A 21766-nucleotide genomic window follows, 5' to 3' on the forward strand; every position below is an offset into this window, starting at 1 on the left:
AGGTATCAAAGATTTGCTGGTTTACTGGCGTTTTTCTCCCACTCAATAAAAATAAACTTTTTATTTTGTTTGTCACCTGATTTGATTTTACCAAACAGTGCTACAAAGCATTGTTTTGGAGAATATGTAAGTATATAAAAGTTTCTGTTAATAAATAGTATTAAATATACCAAGAAATTAATTTCCTGCCTGTAATAAACTTCCTCTCATACATTTTCAGTGGAAACCTTTTATATGCTGTTATGATCTTCGTTGACAAACCACTCATGAAAATGAAAATTCAAGAAACAGCTCAGAAATAAAAGTACTGTCCCTCGTTTTCTGTTTTGTTTTGTTTTGTTTTTCATTATTAGCTTCCACTCAGAGCACATGCATACATATAAAGGTGCCAGTCTGACTTTCACCTCTGGGGAGGCTGTCTTTTTGTGTGAGGTGTTCTCTGCCAGGGGTCAGTGGGGCATGGTGTTAAGTTTTAAGTCCAACCCTAGGGACTTTGATGTCCACCTTAAACAACCAGAAGGGAAATCACCAAAGCTTATAGTAAATGACAAAGAAATAAATATTTTTCAATCATAAATCAAACTAAGTGATGGGAATAGCTATAGCCTGTGAATTTTATAGGGTATTATTCATAGACAAATTTCAGGTAACCATAACTTAGAGTTAAATGAAGCAATTCTTTAGTTAATGAACATCTGTGTCCCGGGAGAAAATTATGAAAACATGAAAGGGACAAATTTTAGGCTTCTGGTAGGCATGCTGGTGATGGCATTGGTGAAGTTTTTCTGCAGAGGTGAATAACTGTGCTTCGTTCTTTGTTTCATAAAGGTGGTGAGTATTCATGAAATGAGAATTTACCAGGCACTCCTTCTACATTATGAAAGGGAATTGTATTGCCAGGCTTAGAAGTCTATCAAAGTGCACACAAAGCTGCACTGTATTAAATGTCTCTTTCCAGAAGCCATGACCGGAGGTCCTAAAGCAAAGCCAAATTTCCAGTCCCTGACTTCTCAGGAATGACCATGTGAAATAATTAAGGAGGAAGAATTTAGACCCAAAGATAGGCCTTAAGTACTACTACTCATAGTACTAGGTACAAGTTAATGAGCATGATCTGTCAGCCATTTTATATCATCTATTTCCATTTATTTTCTGCAATCTGTGAGTTAGCAACTTCTCACTTTCAGATAAGATGTTAAATAATTTGTTTCACTTTGTGTAAGATCTGTGACTCTAATATAGGACATTCTAGATGATTTTATATATGATAATATTTTATTGAAGTCTGGTAAGTAGATGAGGAAACAAGCTAAATGGATTTATGCCGACTACTTGAAAGAATTGCAGAAATGCCGCAAACTATGAGGTCTGCACTTCTTTTTCTTTTTTCTTTCTTTTTAATTTTTTTCTCCAGTAGCAGGATTTCAGGCACCATTGTCTATGGCAGATGTTTTTGGCCAGGGAGGCCTGCTCCTCAAGTCTGATATTTAAGGAAGCCAACTCCTCCTAAGTCCCCACTACCTTTTCATCCCAGAGCAGCCCTGTCACTTCCGCTTGCCATTCATAGGTTTGGAAGCATCTGAACACAGCCTTCTGCTGGCCTGGCTGGGGAAGGGTGGGACAATACAGGGGGAGCTTAGTTCTCACCATCTGCCCCATCACAGGACTTTGCAGCTGGAGAACAATCGTGGCAACTTCATTATTACAGAAAAATCTGATTCCTCTTTGCTCCTCATATAATTTATAAATGGTAAAAATATTTAATATTAAGTTTGTAATATAGATAAGCCTCGTGATACAGGAAAATTAAAAAAAATCATACCATTTTAATTAAGGTTTTTTTCTCTAGGAGGGACCATACCATCCCTCAACTGTTTTGATCATCCATGTTTTCGTTGTATGGAATCACCTTGTGGTGACAACCACATGGGTCACCTTCTAGGTCATCAGTACTGGCCTCAGCTCAGAACGCTGGATGTTGCATTTTTCAAAGGCAAGACTCATTATCTCTGTCTTCTATTATCACTGATAAAATTATTACTTGGCAAGAACTTAGAAAATAGTATTTTTAAAAAACTTGAGCCGACTACCCATCTTTCAGCATATTCTAGCCAAGAGACTGGCACAGACTCGACAACTCTTTTTCTTCTGTCTTTTCCAATCAGCAGCTCAAAGAAAGGATGGAGTAACTGAATTTCAAAATCCTGCCAGATTCTTTTATGATAGCCATTGTAGGTGAGCAATGTAAGGTTCTATTGAAGTATCAGAATCTCATGCAAAACTGAGTGAAAGCCTCTTTATGTCAAGGTATTTGGTTATTTTCGGTATTTAAAAAATGTTAACACAGTAAAGTGGTAGTAGTTACTTTTCATTGACTTTAGCATCTGAGCTCACATGCTTAAGTCAAAAGCGGTTCGTTTCAGAGTTTTGGCAACAGAGTAACGACGGGTATTACTGAATAAACAAGTTTTTAAATGTTTTAGCCATTTGAAAAGTGTAGTAAGCAAAAGTAAAGTGGGCTGGGGATTTAGCTCAGTGTTGTGCCACCTGCCTCTCAGGTGCAAGAAAAGTATAATATTGTCAAAGAACTAAAAATAGAAATTTTATTTAAGTATTCTTCTTCAAGATATCTTCCCAAAAGATTTAAAACCATCATTTTTACAATGATGCTTGCATACTGATGTTTGTGGCAACACAATTTGTAATAGCTAAATCTTGAATACAGCTTTTTTTGTCCAACAGATGAGTGAATAAAGAAATATGGCATTTTATGCAGTGGAGCACTACTCTGTCATAAAGAACAATAAGCTGGTGGCATTCACGGGTAAATGGATGCATCCAGAGACTATAATATTAAGTGAAATAAATCAGGCACACAAGCTTAAATATCACATAATTTCCCTTACATGAGAAACCTACAGTACAAGCAAAGAGCGAAGTAAAAGATAGATGATGGGGAAAAGGGAGATCTTTTTCAAATGGGAAGGGGAAAAGAGGTGATAGGAGATAGAGAGGAATGGGAGGGAAAGGGAATGTAAAGAAAAGGAATTGAAAAAAAAAATATTGGAATAGACTTCTTTCAAATGAGAAACGGACCAAGAGTTGGAAAGAGCCAGAGAGAGAGGAATGGGAGGGAAAGGGAATGTAAAGAAAAGGAATTGAAAAAAAAATATTGGAATAGACTTCTTTCAAATGAGAAACGGACCAAGAGTTGGAAAGAGCCAGGTGGGAGGGCTGGTGATATGGGGTGAAAAAGAATTAAGATGTGTTGTATACATATAGTAACTCTCCATGATAAATGTAATCATTATGTACTGCAAACATGTACTAAAACAACAACGACGACAACAGCAGCAACAACAACAACAAAAACAAAAAGAAAAGAAAAAGAGTCTGTTTCCCAGGCTCCAAACTAAGCAGGATACATTGTCTTAATTCAAATAACTTTCCAAGTAAAAGTAAAAATAACTTTCCAGAACTGATCAGATGCTTTATAAGGGCAGAGTGCCATGACCCTTCCTCTATCATGTCCAGTGCTTTCTTGTAAATGCAATATTCCTTTATGTGCTCCTCTCCCAAGCTATATTCTTAGAAGGCTTTGTCCTCAAAGGTTTGTGTTTTACTCACCACTTCCCTAAACTTAGAATGATGCCATACATGGTCATTACATTGGTAGATGGAATTTAGTTTTATAAAGTTAAAATAATCTAGCTAAAGTAAGAAGCAATTTCTAAATATCTTTGTCATAGTCTATATTTTTATTTTATTAAATTCTACATTTCAACATAGTATTTCATAGAAGGAAAACAAAAATATAGTGAATTATAATTGGTACAAAATCTATAAGCATTCAGTAAGAATTATACTTTGAATTTTGATCTTTTCCTGATCCAATGGTTTTTTGTGTATTTGATCTTCTGTTATGATGCTGAGCATGACAGTGAGCTACCAATCCAGCTAGCTATGCAACCACTATGAGAAACAAACCATACTCTACAGTGGACTGTGTTTCTAAGCTAGGATGTTCAGTAGGTTGCGTGTGTTCAATTCAACTTTGATTAATAATATTTTCAGCCTACAATAGGTTTGATCAGGAAGTAACTTCATGCTAATTGTGAGGCCTATGCATTTGTCATGAGATATCACATAAGTAATATCTCAAGCTGTGACAAGCAAGTGCTACACTTTTGCCTTTTTGTGATCTCCATTGAAGAAACAAGTCTAAAATCTGATTATGTTAACAACCCAAAAGAATAATTGTCTTGGTGAAATGCCAAATTGGAGCTTTAAGGAAAAATAATGGCGTTCTCTGATGGTTGTCCGAAGAATTTGGAGCAGAAGGTCTGAGATTCTTTTTGGTTTAAATATTATTCCATCCATCTTCAGTTAAATCCAGCTTGGCATTTTCTTAAGCAACTTTTTAATGAAGAAATTGCAGTTTCCCAAGTGGTTAGCAGATATCAGATGAGTAGATTGTGGGAACAAGAGGGAGCTGTAAAGCGTGAGGGCCCAGGTGGAGATAGAGGAGCGGGTGCTGGTTGGTGCATGGTGGGTTGAAGCTTAGCAAGAGCAGAAGTGAGGTTTGTGGAGACCTGGCACACCCCTCTGGCTCCTCTGTCTCCTTAGAAATACAGCTGCTGTACCAGGCAAATGCCTAAAGGATGGCTGAAAAAAAGGAGAAAGAAACGTGAAGAACAAAAAGATGCTCTCCATACTCCTTGGATTTAAAATCACAATCTGGAGTGATATCTATTGTAGGTAGGAAATAGGCTTTGTATAAACTCTAAATTGAACATCTAAGTGGGTTAAATTTGTGTGTTAGTTCACTTTTGGAAAATTAATATCACTTTCAATCAATTATTGCCTAGCCATAGGTGATAAGTTTGAGGGGGATACCAAGTGGTGCAACAAACTGATAGATTAGATTCCAGTAAGCAGATTCCTAATAGTATATTATGAGAGATGGCAACAATATTATAAAAAAATTAGGGAAAAAAAAGGATAATGCATTGCACCACAATGGAGACCAAGGCTTTCCTTTCTTTTATGTGACATTCTGTGAGCAATGGATCTCATTTTCCTCATTTGAAACAAGGAGTTGTGTGAGATTATCTCTATGGTTTTCCTTAGATCTGCAATTTGTAACTCTCAGGTATCTAAACTGCCACTTAGCACATTCTCTGTGAACTCACTGTGATGAAGGAGGCCCTTTCTGATGAAGGAGGCCCTGTCCTTGGTACTTTGCACGATCCATCCTTAAAGTTCATTGATTGGTTGACTGATTGATTGAAGTGCTGGATATGGAACTCAGGGTCTAGGGCATGGTAGGCAAATGCTCTACCACTAGCCCCAGGTTCAGCTATCCTTAAGACTTAATCCAGTCATCAAATGCATGAGCAATTATGAAACTGTAGGTTCCATATATACTTTCACTGAACAATGTCAGTTTGCTTTCAGAAAGCAGTTGCATCATACTGAAATTCCACTTTATTTCAGGTAAAGATTTTACGTAAATTAATAGGACCTATTTACTTAGATCAGTATTTCCCAAATAAAAGCCATCTACTTTGGAAATAAATGTTGAGTTTAGTTATTTTTAATTTACTCATTTATGTATTTTAACTCTTTAACACATAAGCCCATTTACATAGGAGTTGGCTGTTCTGTTCACACCAGAAATATAGTTTGAGAATATGTTTTGTAAGCAAGGCTTTTAGATAACTGAATTCCTTTGTTCTGTACAGTGATTTAGGTTGTGATCTTGAAAGTCTTTGGGTTTTTAACTAGGTTATCTCTCTCTCTCATCCTTTTCACAGTTTGAGAAACTTTTCTTTCTTCTCTTTAATAGACTGGAAATAATTTTTTTTTCTCGTTGGCTTTAAGCAGCAAAGAAAAATAACTTGGCTGAATTTAAGAATTGTATGCAGTATGTTACACAGATGATCTGTTTGTGTAAAAGAATAATTGAGAGATTAAGTACTAATGAGCAAAAAGGTATGTGGGGCAACGCATGGCTTTAAACAATGGAAAGTCATTCAATTCTTTGGCACCAGAAAGGCTTACCAAGTATTTTCCTCCAATTCATCAGCAAAACAAATGGAAAGAGTAATTGGAAGTAAAGCAGAGGATTTGGCAGTAGGCTCTCATTTTCTAAATTAGAGCTTCAAGTAAACAATCATGTCTGATTCCCGTTGCTACTTCAATTACAACTGCTTTGATTTCATGGTAGGCATCTGCTTTCTGTCCTTTTTCAGTTCACCTTGACCCATCTCAGGAACTGACTCTCATCTCCAATGCTACCCTGAGGTCTATCATGCTCTTTCATTCCCTGAGTACCTGAAAACGTTCAATAAGATCACATGTTTATTTTCTCTCTCCTTCCTTTCTTTCTTTCTTTCTTTCTTTCTTTCTTTCTTTCTTTCTTTCTTTCTTTCTTTCTTTCTTTCTTTCTCTCTCTCTCTCTCCCTCCTTCCTCCTTCCCTCCCTCCACCTTTCTTTCTTTCCCTCTCTGTTTTTCTTCCTTGCTCTCTCTCCCTGTCCCCTGCACCTCTTCTCATCAAAGAATATTTATTATGTGGCCCAGGGATATATAACTGAGCTGAGCTGAGCCAGACAATATATAATGAGAAAAACCGTGAAAGTAGACTGCCCTAACAATTCTATAAACTAATTTAGATAGGAGAGATAGAGGCATTTGGCAAGAAAAACATTATCCATGCCTGGTTTGGTAATTCTCATTAGGTAGGAATCTGGCTGATTCTGCTTGGAGGACTTTGGGACAAGTGTGGAGAGGGATGGCTAGCGGGCAGAGCAGTTCTATCTGGGGAAACCACAGAAGATACAGACACTTACAAGGACTAGGCCAGATGGAGGGGATAATAACTTTAAAAAACACAAGCAGAGTATTCATAAGAGATAAAAATAACACCATTAATATATTCAACTATAGTCTGAGTAATAAGATATTTATTGAGGATGTAATAATTTATTTCTATTTAAAATGATCTTAACTGTGTTAAACCTAGCTATATTCCTGGCCTAGTTTTTGTTTTTCATCTTGAGACAGGGTCTCTCTAAGTCTCTGAATTGCCTCGATGGGGCTCAAATGTATGATCCTTCTTGCCTCATCTCCCCTTCCGCCCTGTGTGCGGGGATTCCAGGTGTGTACCGCCAGGCCTAGTTGCTAACTGTGCTTTATGGAGGAACAAAGAATGAAAATTGTTAGTAAATTGCTCCAAACAATATAAGTTAGCGAATGTTTTGCAAAAGATGATTGGAGAAAAATGATCGGAGATGGGTTAAGAATCCAAATGAATGGCTTTTCGAAAATCTTCCACATTGACTGCAGTGAGCAGCCTTGTATTCAGAGGCCAGTGCTGGGAACAGCAGCGCTCCAGTGGAGAAATGGTGAGAGTTTACAAGAGCAAGTGAGTTCTAAGAGGACGAACTAAGAACACTGAGGAAGCAGGAGAGAGTTCAGCAAACAACTGGCATTAAAGAATAAATGCCCATTCAGAGCCCAAAGCAGGTTCTCATTTGCCGAAGAACTTATCCTGGCAGACTGCTTCCAGCTCATTGAATTTACTTCTTCATTCCAGGAATTGAAGCCAGGAGGAAAAAGAAGAATTTGTTCACAATCTAAGGAGATGCAGCAGAGCTATACTTTGGGAGGAGACAAATCTGGATTTGAAACCTAGCTCCTCTGTTTACTAACTGAGCAAATTTCCTCACGTAAACTGGGGAGAGCACACCAACCTATCAAGGTATTTGTAAAGTGTATGAGAGAGGCTGTCCCTACAAGCACAGTGCAGTGCCACCTACTGTCACAACCATCGCAGCAGGACAAGAACTCAGACTCCTGGCACTGGTGTTTCTTGAGCACAGCAAGTGGCTCCAACATGCCAGGCACCACTTTGAATTTCAGAGGAGGCTTTCAACTAGACTAAATTCATGATATAACTCACTTCAGTGTGCTACTTTCCCCAGAGAACATATCATTCAGCAACAGTCACTTATATTAAGTGAACAACAAAAAAACCCTGACTCTAAGGTTATGGGAAGGAAACAATATATAAGAAGTTTCTCTTTCCTAGCCGTCCAATTATTTCAGGGCTCTTCTTTACGCTCAATTCAAGGCAGCCAATTTGCCATTATTTCCTTTTGGTTTCATTTAACTAGAGCTGATGGATCCTAAATTCCAGGGCTACTCTGTTTTAGTCATTGAATCCATCTGGGCATCAGTCAGCCTGGGTTTCATGCATCACTGGTCAGATTCACGAGACTGCAATGCAATCTTTTTAGGATACATAAGAGAGTGCTGTCTCAGCAAGAGTAAGAGAAAACTAGGCAGTGACTTAAATCCTACTCCCAGAATGAATACAAGAAAATGTATGTGATTCAGAGACACCGAGAATACTTTGCAAATTTCGAAGATACGAAAATACATTTTTGAAATCAAACAGCTGAAAACGAATAAAAGGCAAGAAAATATCTGGTTCCTCAATTTAATGTAGCTTCAGGTTTTTTGGCCTCATTGTTGTGACCACTGCATTTAAAAGTAACTTTGTAAATTCTCAGAGAATTTTTAAAAAAGACAGTGACTTGGAATTTGTGATCTGTTAGCATTTCCTGATATGGAAAACACTTCCAATATCCTTACAAACTTAAAAGTTCATGTTTAGGCAGTTGGAGGGCTAATGTCTTTTGTTTATCACCTATGCGTTGAACTATTTGAGAGGCTGAACTTCAGGATTCTTGGGGTTCTGATTTTGGTTTTTAAATTTAAGGGCTCAGAGATTCTTTCATTAAAAGGACTGTGAAAGTTAAAAACATCTTCTGCTTGACTTTACTTTATGATGTACCTCCTGGGTTGTTATCTAGCCTTGGTAGAAATATATGCACTGCTTGTTTCCCAAGGTCATCTATATTTTTGGATAAATCTGACTTAGAAACTTAACATGTTTATTAAACTGAAATCCATCTCCTGTAGCTGCTGATCTTTCTTGTCATTTGGGAGGAACTCAGAAGCACAGTTGTGATTATAATAAAATTGTTCAAATTTATAAAAGAAGCATTTGGACATAAAGAAACTAGAAAATATAACAGAAAATAAAGTGAAACTTAACTATTCTTCTACCCTGTGGAGATATTCACTACTGACAGTTTTTAATATTTTTTTCTTGTACATTTTCCCATGTGTACTTCTAAACACATTCACCTGCAAAATTGGACTCAAACTCTGGCATTATCCACTATTTTCAGAATTATGCCTTGCGTTGTGAACATTTTAACACATCATTAAATATTTTTCAAATTATGACTTGTAAAATGTTTAATAGTAGCTCCAAACTTTGATGTACCACAAATTTTGATGTACTGCAGTTGGTAGTTTCCATACGTGGGCTCTGTTCTATTGTTCAAGCAGCATTGGATCGAAAATACCTAGAAATAAACATTGTTTCTTAGTGATTTTCCTCATTGCTTGGAAAATACCAAACACCCAAAGTTAAAGGAGGAGAAGTTTGTTTTGGCTCACAGTGTGTAGAAACTTCAGTCCATAGTTGGCTGGCTCAAGGCAGGGCTGCACGCCAGAGGGGTTTGGCAGAGGTGAAACTGTTCATGACACGGTGGCAAGATCATGGGTGGAGGATGTAAGGGAACCATTCGATGTCATGTCCACAGTGACTTATCTCTTCCCACCAGGCTTCCTCTTTCAACATCGCACCCAGCTACAAACTCATCAGTGGACTAATCTGGAATCACACACCCATGATTGAGTCACCTCTCAAATGTTTGAGTGTTTGAGTGTTTGAGGCCTTGGGGTGTGTGTGTGGGGGCAATTGGATATAAACAATAATATGTTGCATCTGTACTCAACACATACTGACTTTCTAGTTATTATTTATGCCTTTTCCTACAGAGTTTCATGTTATTTGTAAATTTGACATTTCTTTCTCCACTATTCTCCTTTAGTAAGATGTTAGTCAGACAGAAACAAACCCATAGGATTCCAACACTTTTAAAAAAACCTAGTGTTAAGTCAACCCATCTCTTATGGCTTGTGTTTAGATGCCCCACCCCAAGCCTCTTGTGGTCTGAGAGGTGGGGCTTTTTCAAAGGTGACTGAATCTAGAGTAAGTGATTGAATCATGGCGCAATGCTTGGCCTGAGAGCACTAGGACTAAGAGTGTGAGTGCCACTTGCTCTAAGTAGTCTGAATAAGATAAAAAGAGCAGGAAGACACCCCCCTCCATTGCTTTTGCTGTCTTCTGCCACTGCCCTGAACTTTGCACTCTGCCTTGGAGCCACCAATTATGGACTGAAACCTCTATACACTGTGAGCTAAATAAACCCTTTCTCCTTTAACTTTGGGTGTTGTGTATTTTGCCTCAGCAACAAGAGAAAAGTAACTAAGACACAATCCATCTGTAACTATTGATCAGCGTTTGACCAAATTTTTCACATGAAATAATTTACTTAAAAGCGCTTTTAGTATGTGTGCTGCATTAATCAGATCCTCAGATTCTGTAAAAGAATAATTTGACTTGTGCTAAGATTTTTTGGTGAAACTGTGCTAATTCATGGTGATTACTGTTTAAAATATTATGTACTCAATAAACTTCAAATAATCTTTAAAAATTTTCAAAGATTCAAGTCAAATTCATTTACTCTTTAAGTGAAATTCTTAAGCTACTTAAACTTTAGTGGCCTAGAATTATTTTCTTTGTGTGTATTTTATTTTGGATAATTTCTATTTCTGTGCTTTTAAGAGCACCACCTTTTTTTTCCTGCAATGTTACCTGGCCAGTGAATTTTCATCATAAATATTATAGTTTTTATCTCTAGAAATTTGATTTTAGTATCTTCTTATTAATTTTTGAATTTATGAAATACTGATTTCATGTCCAAGTCTACTGATGTAAAGGTCTCTATCAGTTTTAAGTCATTTCCAACTGGTGAGTTTTCTTCCCGAAATGAGGCTTATTTTTGTTTTCCCGACTCTTTGCCTGTCTAGTAATCTTTAACTGGATGCCTGAAATGATGAGTGTTACCTTTTTTTGGGTTCTGATTATCTTTGTATTCCTATCCATTTTCAGGAGCATTGTTTTGAGACTCTGAATGAAATGAGGCTTATTTTTGTTTTCCCGACTCTTTGCCTGTCTAGTAATCTTTGACTGGATGCCTGAAATGATGAGTGTTACCATTTTTGGGTTCTGATTATCTTTGTATTCCTATCCATTTTCAGGAGCATTGTTTTGAGACTCTGACAAGTCATTTGGAAAGCAGTGACTCTTTTCACCCCACTTCTCCCGATATTTTCTTCTTTTCACATGGTTTTTTCTTCAGTCCTGGGTAGTTCTGTGACATGCTTGTCTGGAGCAGTTCTTCCTATATGTTGCAGACCTTTTGTATATTTACTGGCCTCGAGGGCTTTTTCCTTATGTTCTTCCCTCTTCTTTGAAGTTATGTCCTGAGAACTCTGGTTACTTTGGGCTCCCTGGAGTCTGAGCTTCACCTCCTCACCTTGGTTGGGTTTTACCTGGACTCCATCTTATTGCATCTGATCTGGCAAAGTCTCTCAGGTGATGAGGGGAGGTAATCATAGCTCATTCATTTTTCATCTTCCATGAATTAGTCCTGTAATGATTGCTCACCACTGCCAGTGTTTCATGTTTATTTGCTTTTCTTTATATTCTGGGAGAGTAGATCTTGTCCCTATTACTCTGTCCTGGCCAGAGTACTGCAATTTGGGTGTAACCCCTGGAGCTGACACATGCTAGTGTGCAATCTTAATTTATTTGCTTACTTTATGCCTCTTTGTCATTTTAACAATCTTTGTTTTGAGTATGGAGCAGTTAGCCCATGTACATTTATTAGAAATATTGATATATTTTGATATATATCCATTCTCTTTTCTAGTTTGTTTTTCTTATATTTTTATTTCTTAAAATTAGCTTTCTTCCCTGAATTCTTTTGTGTTGGTTATATTGGTTGGTTGCTTATTATTTTTCCTTCTAATTCTTTAAAACTTAACTTTAGTTTTATATGTTGTAGTTCTATTAAACACATTAGTTTATATATATATTTAAATATATAAATATATGGTTAATCGTCAGTATTCTAAATAAAATCAATATTTGTACTATCTTTCAAAACAAGGATTTTGCAAAATTTAACAATCCCATTTGAATACATCTTACATTTTATTATGTATTTAAATTCTACCTCTCTGAGTTACCATCGCTCCCTCCTTCCCATCTTCTCTTCCTCCTTCTCTCTTTTTCCTCTCTTTTTAGTTCTCTGGATCAGACCAGGATTCTCATTACGCTAACCATGAAGTCTGTCATGGACCTATGCCCCAAACTATAGATTTTGTCTTTTTAAATTACCCAAAAAGAAATCATTTTAAATTTATGCTATCTATCTATCTATCTATCTATCTATCTATCTATCTATCTACATACATACATACATACATACAATCACTTTACTTAGTTTTTGTGGTTTATTTGTTCTTACAAATAAATCTTCTGGGGGAAAATCTGTGAGCTTTTATTGTTCCAGCTGACACATGGACTGTCTTACATATAGAGACAGCCATGCCAAGGAAGTGACAATAGAGTGTTTGTTGCATAAAAGGAGAACAGTGCTGGTATTCAGCACTGCATATCTTTTATGATAATTACACCTGCTTCTCAGAACTGCTGCCTTGACCCTTCAGACTAGATCTCTACCCTCTGCCCAGTGCATCTCCTCTCCTGAATGGGTATTCATTTATATTTTCCTAACCACCTAAATTACCTTTACTTGTTCCTGCTCCAAAAAACAGACTTTTCTGATTTCTGTCCCTAAAGAAATAAACAAACCAAAATAAAAAGAAACTTTGTCAAGTTTGTGCACATTATTTGGAGGTAGAGAGAGAGAGAGCTGTGGGGACTCTTTTTATTTCTTTCTTCATAATAGTAACTTGGACATGTCTATTCCTTCCAGAAGTCTGTCATTCCTTACATGCAGGAGAGCATTTGTGAGGTAGAGAGGAAATAGAGGGAAGTGGGTGTGCATGTTTCTGGCACTCAGATGGTGAAGCCAGTGGACCAAATGGCCATGACCTGCCTGTTATCCTGTGGAGCATGGGCCTGGAGAACTGAGATTTATAGCAATTAAGGTAAAAGGAGAATGGATCGAAGATCTATAAGTGATGAAATGTTTGAGAGAGCCAGTTGAAAGCATTCTGAGGTTAGACTTTCAGGGGAGCATTCTAGAGTTACCATAGCTTGGGGTTACTGAAGAACAAACAGCTTGTTCAGTTTCCAGTTTCACTTAGGGTTTTATTATAATGTAGACTGAGAAAAGAATTGGCAGATCACTGAGTCACATGATTTGAAAAATGACAAACATGCTAGAGTATTTCTTCTGTATTTTGGATCAAAGCTCAAATCTGTTTTCTAAATAAATTTGGGTGAAGAGTGAAGAGTTATGAAAGTCTATGTTGTAAGTTTTGCAAAGCCATAAAAGAAGAAAACTTTCCAGGTTTAATTATAACTTCTCGTTCCATACCCAAATGTTGTGTTTACCACAAGGGCCATTCAGGACGGAGCTAGATACATCTCATCCTTCCCCGAGTGGGGCCCCTTCGGTAGCAGAGGCGGGAAATTGCCTTTGCCACACCACAGTAGATCTTAGTGTAGAACTGAGTGCTGTGTCTACTGCATCATACTTTACCAGCAACAAATGATTTAAAAGTAATAAGAAATTAGAGATATTGCTCTTTATGGTGTTTTCTAGCTGAAGGAAGAAATCCTCCATACTGGTGTTACTTCATTATTCACTAACTGTTGAATGAGAGGATATGAAAATATGCAGTGTATTCTGTGTTTCATAAAGGGATCATAATTTTATTTTTTGGGTGAACAGTGCCATAGTGTAAATGAGTAAGATATATTATCTATTGGGTCAATGTGTCTTTGTTTTGGATTCTGAAGTTCAGGGACTCTAGGCTAAATTTAATTCTGATTAGTGTGGACATTTTGCTTTCCTCTATCTTTTTTTCTAATTCTCAGTTAATTAAATCAGATATTTGCTCTAAGTTTACCAGTGTGTGTAAGGTATACGACATAAGTTCCTTCCAGGCTGTAGCCTAAATGATGCCCGAAGTTATGCCTTAAAGTCCAACCAACCACTTTCTGATCAGGGCACTAATGGACATTATAAATCATAAATTCACTAGGGAGTTGGACATATTTCCTACAGATTATAATCATTCTGCGATGCTAGTCATACAATAAAACTGCTAACCATAATGAAAAGATGGAAATAAAGTGTTTGTAGATGGGGAGGGGAGAAGGGGGTGAAGGGAGGGCAAGGGTAAGGGAAAAAATGAGAATCAAGACCTGTCATGTAAAGGTACAAGATCCCAACAATGAATGTAACTGTACTCTATCCCTAAAATGTACCAATAAACTCAATTAAAGCTGAAGAAAAAAAAAAAACTGCTAACCAGAAGCTGCAGTGATATGTGCAGTGCTCTTTCTGCTCATTATAAAGCATTTCCCCTGAAATTAGGTCATCACAAAACATTGTATTCGTTTCAGTTGCTAGAAACAAACAATAACAGGCTCTAATGGAAAATTAATCAAAGTCAGAAGATCTGAAATCTCCTATAGTCAGAAAGAAGACTAAATTCACAGTTCACAGTTAATTCTGCGAACTTTTCCACACCATGTTTCCTCATGTTAAAAATATGAATTGAAACACGTGATTGATGAAATTTTTTCCTGCCCAATGTTGCAATGATTATTTTTGATTTACCTGTGGGAAAAGATAATATTTTTATATATTCATTCATTATTATTCATTATTGCATTGATTTATTTATCGCAATTTCGAAGTGACTTCACTATGTAAGTTACCATGTTATTTATTTAAAAATCACGTTTATTTTAATTAACTAATGTTTATTTTCTTCTTAGAAGGGTGCCCATCATTCTTCTCTTTCCCTCCCTCTCTCTTAATTCATCATTCAGTAAGTGTTTATGATCACTTATTTTAAGCAAGAGTACTTAGAAATTTATGAACTTTCTGATTAGGGAATCAAATTTCTAGGATGATGCGGACCATTTAATTAAATTTTGTTAAAATCTCTACCTCATATGTCATGAACAGGAAGAATAATATTTTGAATAGAAGATAAATTATTTAATGCATTATTTGCATTTTCATGAGATTGATAATGATACTTATGTGAGAATTGTGCATGTACATGGGATATGGATAATTTTATGTGATATAAATTATAATGGTATGCTGCATATTGAAGCATAAAGTAAATTTATATGAGGAAATTATAGAAGCAATTGAAAGAAATTGATTGGGCAAGCTCCTTCCTATGAGTTTTCTTCTATTTAGCCTCTTGTACTATTACAACAATCCATTCATTGGAAGTAAGACTTCTGATGGAAATAAATTTTATATTCTCAAAAAGCTGGTAGAATATGCGAGTAACATTCACTGAAATACTTAGCTGGTTGGTTCCTTTTTAAAATTCCTGCAGCACTGGACAGCATTCTGGAGTTGGCACAAGAATTCCTCACTTGTGACATCAGAAATGGGAAAATAAAATGATTCCGTACTTTGGTGCTGAGCTATGTTGCAGGCAAATTCTGTGCTGGTTGGATGATTTTCAGGCATGGGAAGAAGGAAGCAGATTTGTAAAAACGGATTTTTGACCCTTAATGAGCAAACATGTAAAGTAACCACAGTCTAGAGGTTAGTTCTAAGCATGGCTCTAGTACAAATGCATTTATAAAAAGCAGCCCCCTCTCCTTTGTGTGTTTTTAGCAGAGGAACTGACTTCCAAACAGTTCCACTGTGAATATCCTTTGGCTCTTGGGGTCAGGTTCTTGGCATGTTTACTTTTTCTTGTTTCCTGATTCTATAATGTAGTGGGGGTGGTAGACACTTACTTGGCATTCATAGCATCTGGGATGAGAGACATTGCCAGTGTCACTCACTATGGGAGATTTGTTTTTTAAATTCAATCCCAGGTCTTTGCACTGAGCTACGTCTTTAGCCCTTTTTATTTTTTTGAGTCAGAGTTTTGCTAAATGGCTAGTTTGTAATCCTCCCTCAGCTTCACAGGGTGCTGGGATTACAGGCATGCTCCTCCACACCCATCTGACCGTGGAGGAAATCATGGTGCAAAACAACTGTAGTAAAAGCTAGGCATGAAAATAATTGATTGGTAAAGAAAAGAGCACAATCATTTTTATGTAAGTCATGTGTAAATGCACTTTGTGCAGTTTTCATTGTGTGTACTTAGTGGGGCTAAAGTGAGGGCTAGGGTGAAAACCATTCTAAATTTGGAAAGAGTGTATTTCACTGAAACATGAAGGGATGGAAGAAATTCATTCTTTGGTCTCTGTGTGGAGCTGCAACATCCCAGCAGCTGTGCTGTTGCCTGGCAGAGGAGCTGTATCTCAGTGTTTATGCAGTAGCAGCCAAGTGGGTGCAGCACACGTGAGCATAATCAGACCTTCTCACCGGGTTTGGGCCTATAGAAGAGGGCATCATCAAGCAGACCTTTTGAAGGCAGGCGGACATTTTCTAGTACAGGAAAGTGGGAGGGGATTCAAACAAGAAAGGACAGCAAGACAAAAGAGATGAAGTTATGATACATTTTAAAGAGTTCCGGAGTTTGGAAGTGTTCTGGCATGGGGAAAGCATGGGCTGTCAGGAGCACTGGTGAACGTCAGGGAGGGAAACAGGAGAATTATGGTTCTCACAGACCTCACAGCACACTCCTCCTGGGCTCTGATAACAACAGAGAGCTACAGGATGATTGTACAATAAATCAACAACAAAAAGATGCACACTTACAAAGAAGAAACAGACAATAGCCCAGAACTTTTTGTCTATGCCTTGTACTCTAAGACTGTATTTTAAGATTATGCTGCACAATCCATTAAATATTGTTATTCTCTTATTATTTTGTTATGAAAGTTCGTTTTACTCATAAACTAAAACATAAACAAAAAAAAATCAACAACAAAACCCAAATGCTTTGCTTTCTTAGGGCTGTCTCCCACAACTGTACTCCAGACGAATGAGGATGGACGAAGGCAAAGTGGATGCTACCAGGGTCCTGATGGTGTAGACATCTGTGGGGGAGGAGGCAGAGGACTTAAGACACATGTATGTGTAGAGTCAGAAAGAGGGAGTGGCTCCTAGCTCTCTGATTTTGTGCCTGGGTGGAGAATTAAAAGAACGGGGAAGAGGAGGGGTTTTTATATTTGGAGAGAAACTGAGATATGTAGGTGTATCCTCTATTACAAAGAAAAAAATGGATAGATTAACATGAGGCATGAAAGATGTGGCAGATGAAAAAAAAAACACAACAGAAACTCTCCAAACAATACTGGTTGATGATTATTTGGTAGTGTCAAAATATTTCAGTGGGAATACACATGCCACAGTGAATGATGGTTGTATTCAAAGAGGTTGAGGCAAGGAGGAATTTTTCAAGGCAAACAAGAGGACAACTACATCAGATTTTTAAAACAATAATCTTGGCAACAATGATTAATAATGGGTGAAGTTAGTCTGAGACTGAGCAAACCTCAGACTGGGCAGATGTGCATGTCCATTTGCTGACCAGGTGTCCTTACAGAAGTATTTTTCTGTATAAGGTTGCAGTGACCTTTGTGCTAGGTTGTGGTTCTGGCAGTCTGTGGTGGTAGTTACTGCCAGATAATCATAAAATGAGAATCCTTTCTTTATAACCTCCCTGATGCACTTAGATGCATTTGTTAGAGTTGATACAAATGATTTCACTGGAACTCTGACAACTTTTCCCTTCCTTTCTTAATATCTAAGAGAAAGGTAGCAATTTGGTGCATTTGTATATGTGCATAATAAATGTGTCATTATATGTGTATGTGTGTGTTTTGTACACACGTGTGTATGTGTGTGTACAGAAACATCTATGCTTCCTTATCCTTTGATACTTTTTGATTATTGACTTTTATATGGTATTTTTGGGCACCAGCATAGCGAGTGGAATTGTGCAGGAAGGTGGAAGAGCATGGTCTGGAAAAGGAGTCTGAGACAGGCTGTTCAGAGAGAAAGGAGACAACAAAGGAGAGCTTAAGGACAAGGGAGTGAGCATTACTAAATGCCACTGAAAGAGCAAGTAAAACAATAGCTACAAGTTCACTGACTGCCCATCTAGAGTTCCTGGGAGAACCAGGCCAGGATTATGAGAAACATGTGAGAGGGGAGGAGTTCAGCTTGCAAAGGGTTGAAGAAGGAATGCAACAAAAATAATAACTGTAGAGATTTATTTCATTTAAAAGTACAGTTTGGCTCTCTCTTTAAAGTTGTTTTCATTGGCATTCAAATATTAGCATAAGACACAAAGCAAAAATGTTAGCTAATTTGCTAAAAATTTGACCTCACAAAATTGACAATCCCAAATAACGGTAAAATCTAACATCTGTGTCAGCTTTTTTACATAGTTCCAAGAATGAAATGGTTGATGTATGGGGGTTGAATTTCCAGCAGTTGCCGGATTCATAGCAGATACGTTTCACAGCACTCAACAGAGCTGTTGTGTGACACCCAGGCACTGAACTGCAAGGGACAGTGACTGGTTTGCTGAGTCTCAGATGAATGTACATTCTGCTAAGTGAATGTTTATCTTCTTTGTAACAATTACTTTTAAGTTAGAAGAAAAAAATGCTTTAAGTTTTCATGAAAGAGAACTTTTCCACCAATATTTACAAAAGCTAATTTTTATTTAATGATGCTCTTGGAGGTGGCTTGAATGTAGCTGAACAGAACATAGCTACGTTTGCTTTATAGTTCTAGTGTTTCTTATTTGGTCAATTATGAACCTTAGGTGGATCATCCTAAGATTTTACTATTATTTCGATTCAGTACTCATGTCAGTATCGTTTGAGGGATGCTGATTTTCTGTTGTCTATGCAAAGATACTGGTGCTTCCTGGTTAGTTGCTTTGAGTACAGAGCAGAAACATAATTAAACAAGGACAATGTAGTATTTAAAATGTTTAATAGCAGAACTAGATTGATGTTGGTAATATTTTGGCTACCACCACATTAGACCTATTCTAAAGAGCATTGCATGAATTCTGACCTTCACTTCCGAGTATCATTATCTACTTTTGTGTTGTGGAGATCCTCTTAGGGTGCAGGCCAGTTGCATGTCACATGGCTGGGACTGACGGAGTGAAAAGCAGCCTGGTGTGCATCCCTGCCTTTGAAGGCTGCTTCTCCAACCTCTGCGCTATTCTTTCTGCCATTGCAATGTCCTGGTAGAAGCACAGAGGATTCCAGAGAGTAGCTGATAGGGAACACTTCCCTGCAGCAATGAAAGATTTGGAGGCCCACCATCACCATTCCAGTGGGGCAGCCAGTCCTGGTTTCGACAGTAAAAGGCTTCCAAGCAGATACTGCAGGTACAAAATTGCCGTCCCTCACTCTACTTTGCCTTGACCTCCTGCATGTGTGTTCCTAGGGTGGCATGGTGCCCTGGAGAGCTCCATGGGTGTGAGAGAGACAAAAAGGGAGGGTATTTACAGAGAGGAACAGCATGTATGAGTGTAGGGTTGTAAAAGAGTGCGACCGGGGGCAAAGAGAAAGTTTAGCTTATGGCACTCAGGCCTCAGGTTACCACAAGAATGGTAAAGGACCAGGTGTGCGTGGGTAAATGTTTTTGACTTCCCCTACCCTATGGCAAAGTTACGAACCAGCGGTAGGAAGCAGGAAGGACAACCATGAGACATCTCATGCAAGATAAAAAAATAAACCAAACATGATCTCAGCAGTTATGTAACTTCTTTCTACTTCCAGACAACTTTTATTTGCACCTGTACAAATGGGCTGGTGTTGTCCCGTGAAATCCACTGACGTGGACCTGGACATTGTCATCTAGGCTCAAGGGCATTTGAAAGAGTTGCACATGTAGAGAGAATATAAAAAAGTAAACATTGTATAATATGATACTGAATCCAGCACTTTGAATTTGCTGAATAATTCACTTGAAAAATTAAATCTCATTTTTCTGAAATACATTTTCAACAGAATGACAGCATTAGTAATGCCTTAATCAGGAGGCTACCACACTTTGGTTTTGTATCACAGTTCATTTAGAGCTGCTTGTTCCCTCAAAGACACAATTTTATATAATATGCTCTATTTTTACCTCTGAGTCAAGCTCTGCTGTTGGCTGCTGTCTTCACAGTGAAGGTGAGTCACCTCACCAAGCAAACCTGTCCTTCTCCTACTCGGACACTCGGAGCCAATTAAGCCATCTTATTTCCCTTGAAATCATTTCACGATCTGGAAAATGGGAGTACGTTTTAGTGACAAGTGCTGGAAGGACCAGGCCTACAGAACATGAAGAACTCTGGACCAGGCTGTTTGCCAGGGTTTTCAGGGTTTCCTCTGGGTTTCTCTGCTCAGGATACCATGGTTCAAAATTATAATGCTCTCATTAGCTATAGGTACTTTTGACTACCGGAATAGTGGGGCTAAACACTTGTTACAATGCTAACTTACCCTGGGCTGGTTAACACCTTCTGTTGATGATGTTACTGTCAACTCATTTGTGGGAGTAAAGAATGTTAGCTGTAACCAGGTAATCTTTGAAAGAGAGATATTGAACACGTAACACTCATGGATCTGCCTGGAAAAGTGGGAATTTCCTTTAGGATAATGAATGGGAATTTTACTGTGGGACTCAGGAGATGTGGCTCCTAACACAGCCTCTGGGCCAGAGTGGCTGGCTGATGACTGCAGTGCCTCTCCATCCTTGAGGGCTCAGTTTTCCCATAATACGTTGAAAGTCAGGTTGGACAGTGGAGGCAGAGAACATGTGCTGGAGAACTGTTCCCAGAGGCCAGTTGCTTTGGTCTGAGGCAAAGGAGATGTTCTCACTGCTTCCTTAGCAATTAGCACTGGTTATGACCTTTAGCTAGGAATGGATGTTCCAGCTCCCACCCTTCTCTTCCTTTTCTCTTATCTCCTGTGAAGACAGAGACTGGACAAATTGGTATGTAGGTTGGCTTCCTTTTAAAAGGCCTGGGGACGTAACTAAGGGGTAAAGCACACGCAAGGTCCTGGTGCACACCCCCCCCACACACACAATCACTCACTCCTCCTTCAAGTTTAAATTTTTCAAAGTTACAAAAGTGGCACTAGCTTTATGTGAAGACAAAAGCTAGGACATTAAAAACAACTGTACCCTTTTAGTTCTTATATTTGTCTGTGTGTGTTTTCTAGCTGTCTTCCAATTTTAACTCTCTATGAGCAGCTGATAGTGTTCAGTGCTTTAAGATCCATAAAGTAATTGATTTTCTGATCTCAGGGATTTAGTGAACAAGCACTTTGGCAGAGAGAGCCTCACTTCTGCTTGGTCTAATCTCTGATCTTGAAAGAGGATAGAAATTGTTTCTAAAATATGGTTTCTCTGGTGTGAAAAACTGTAATAGTACATAAGATCCTAATGAGATAATGGACAATCTGAAATAGGAAGAAAAGAGCTAAAGGTATAGGGAAAGTGGGAAGGGTAGGGGAAAGGTAATAAGGGAAAGAAAAAATAGGAGAAAATGAAAAAATGGAAATAAAGTGTTTGTAAATGGGGAGGGAAGGAGGGGGTGATGGGAGGGCAGGGACAAAGGGAAAAGTGAGAACCATGACCTGTCATGTAAAGGTACAAGATCCCAATAATGAATGTAACTGTACTGTAT

At 37.9% G+C, this 21766-nt stretch overlaps 1 protein-coding gene across 1 annotated transcript in view; it reads left to right on the forward strand.

The window, feature by feature from the left end:
* The window catches only part of Pxdnl (peroxidasin like), a 442040-nt gene that overhangs the window by 124071 nt on the left and 296203 nt on the right, over nucleotides 1-21766 (forward strand). Inside the window, 1 exon segment of the mRNA XM_033759138.1 lies at nucleotides 7026-7047. Within this exon segment, the coding sequence (XP_033615029.1) occupies nucleotides 7026-7047 (22 nt within the window).

This window comes from Fukomys damarensis, unplaced genomic scaffold (genome assembly GCF_012274545.1).
Source record: "Fukomys damarensis isolate Sample0158 unplaced genomic scaffold, DMR_v1.0_HiC HiC_scaffold_5, whole genome shotgun sequence".
NCBI lineage: Eukaryota > Metazoa > Chordata > Mammalia > Rodentia > Bathyergidae > Fukomys > Fukomys damarensis.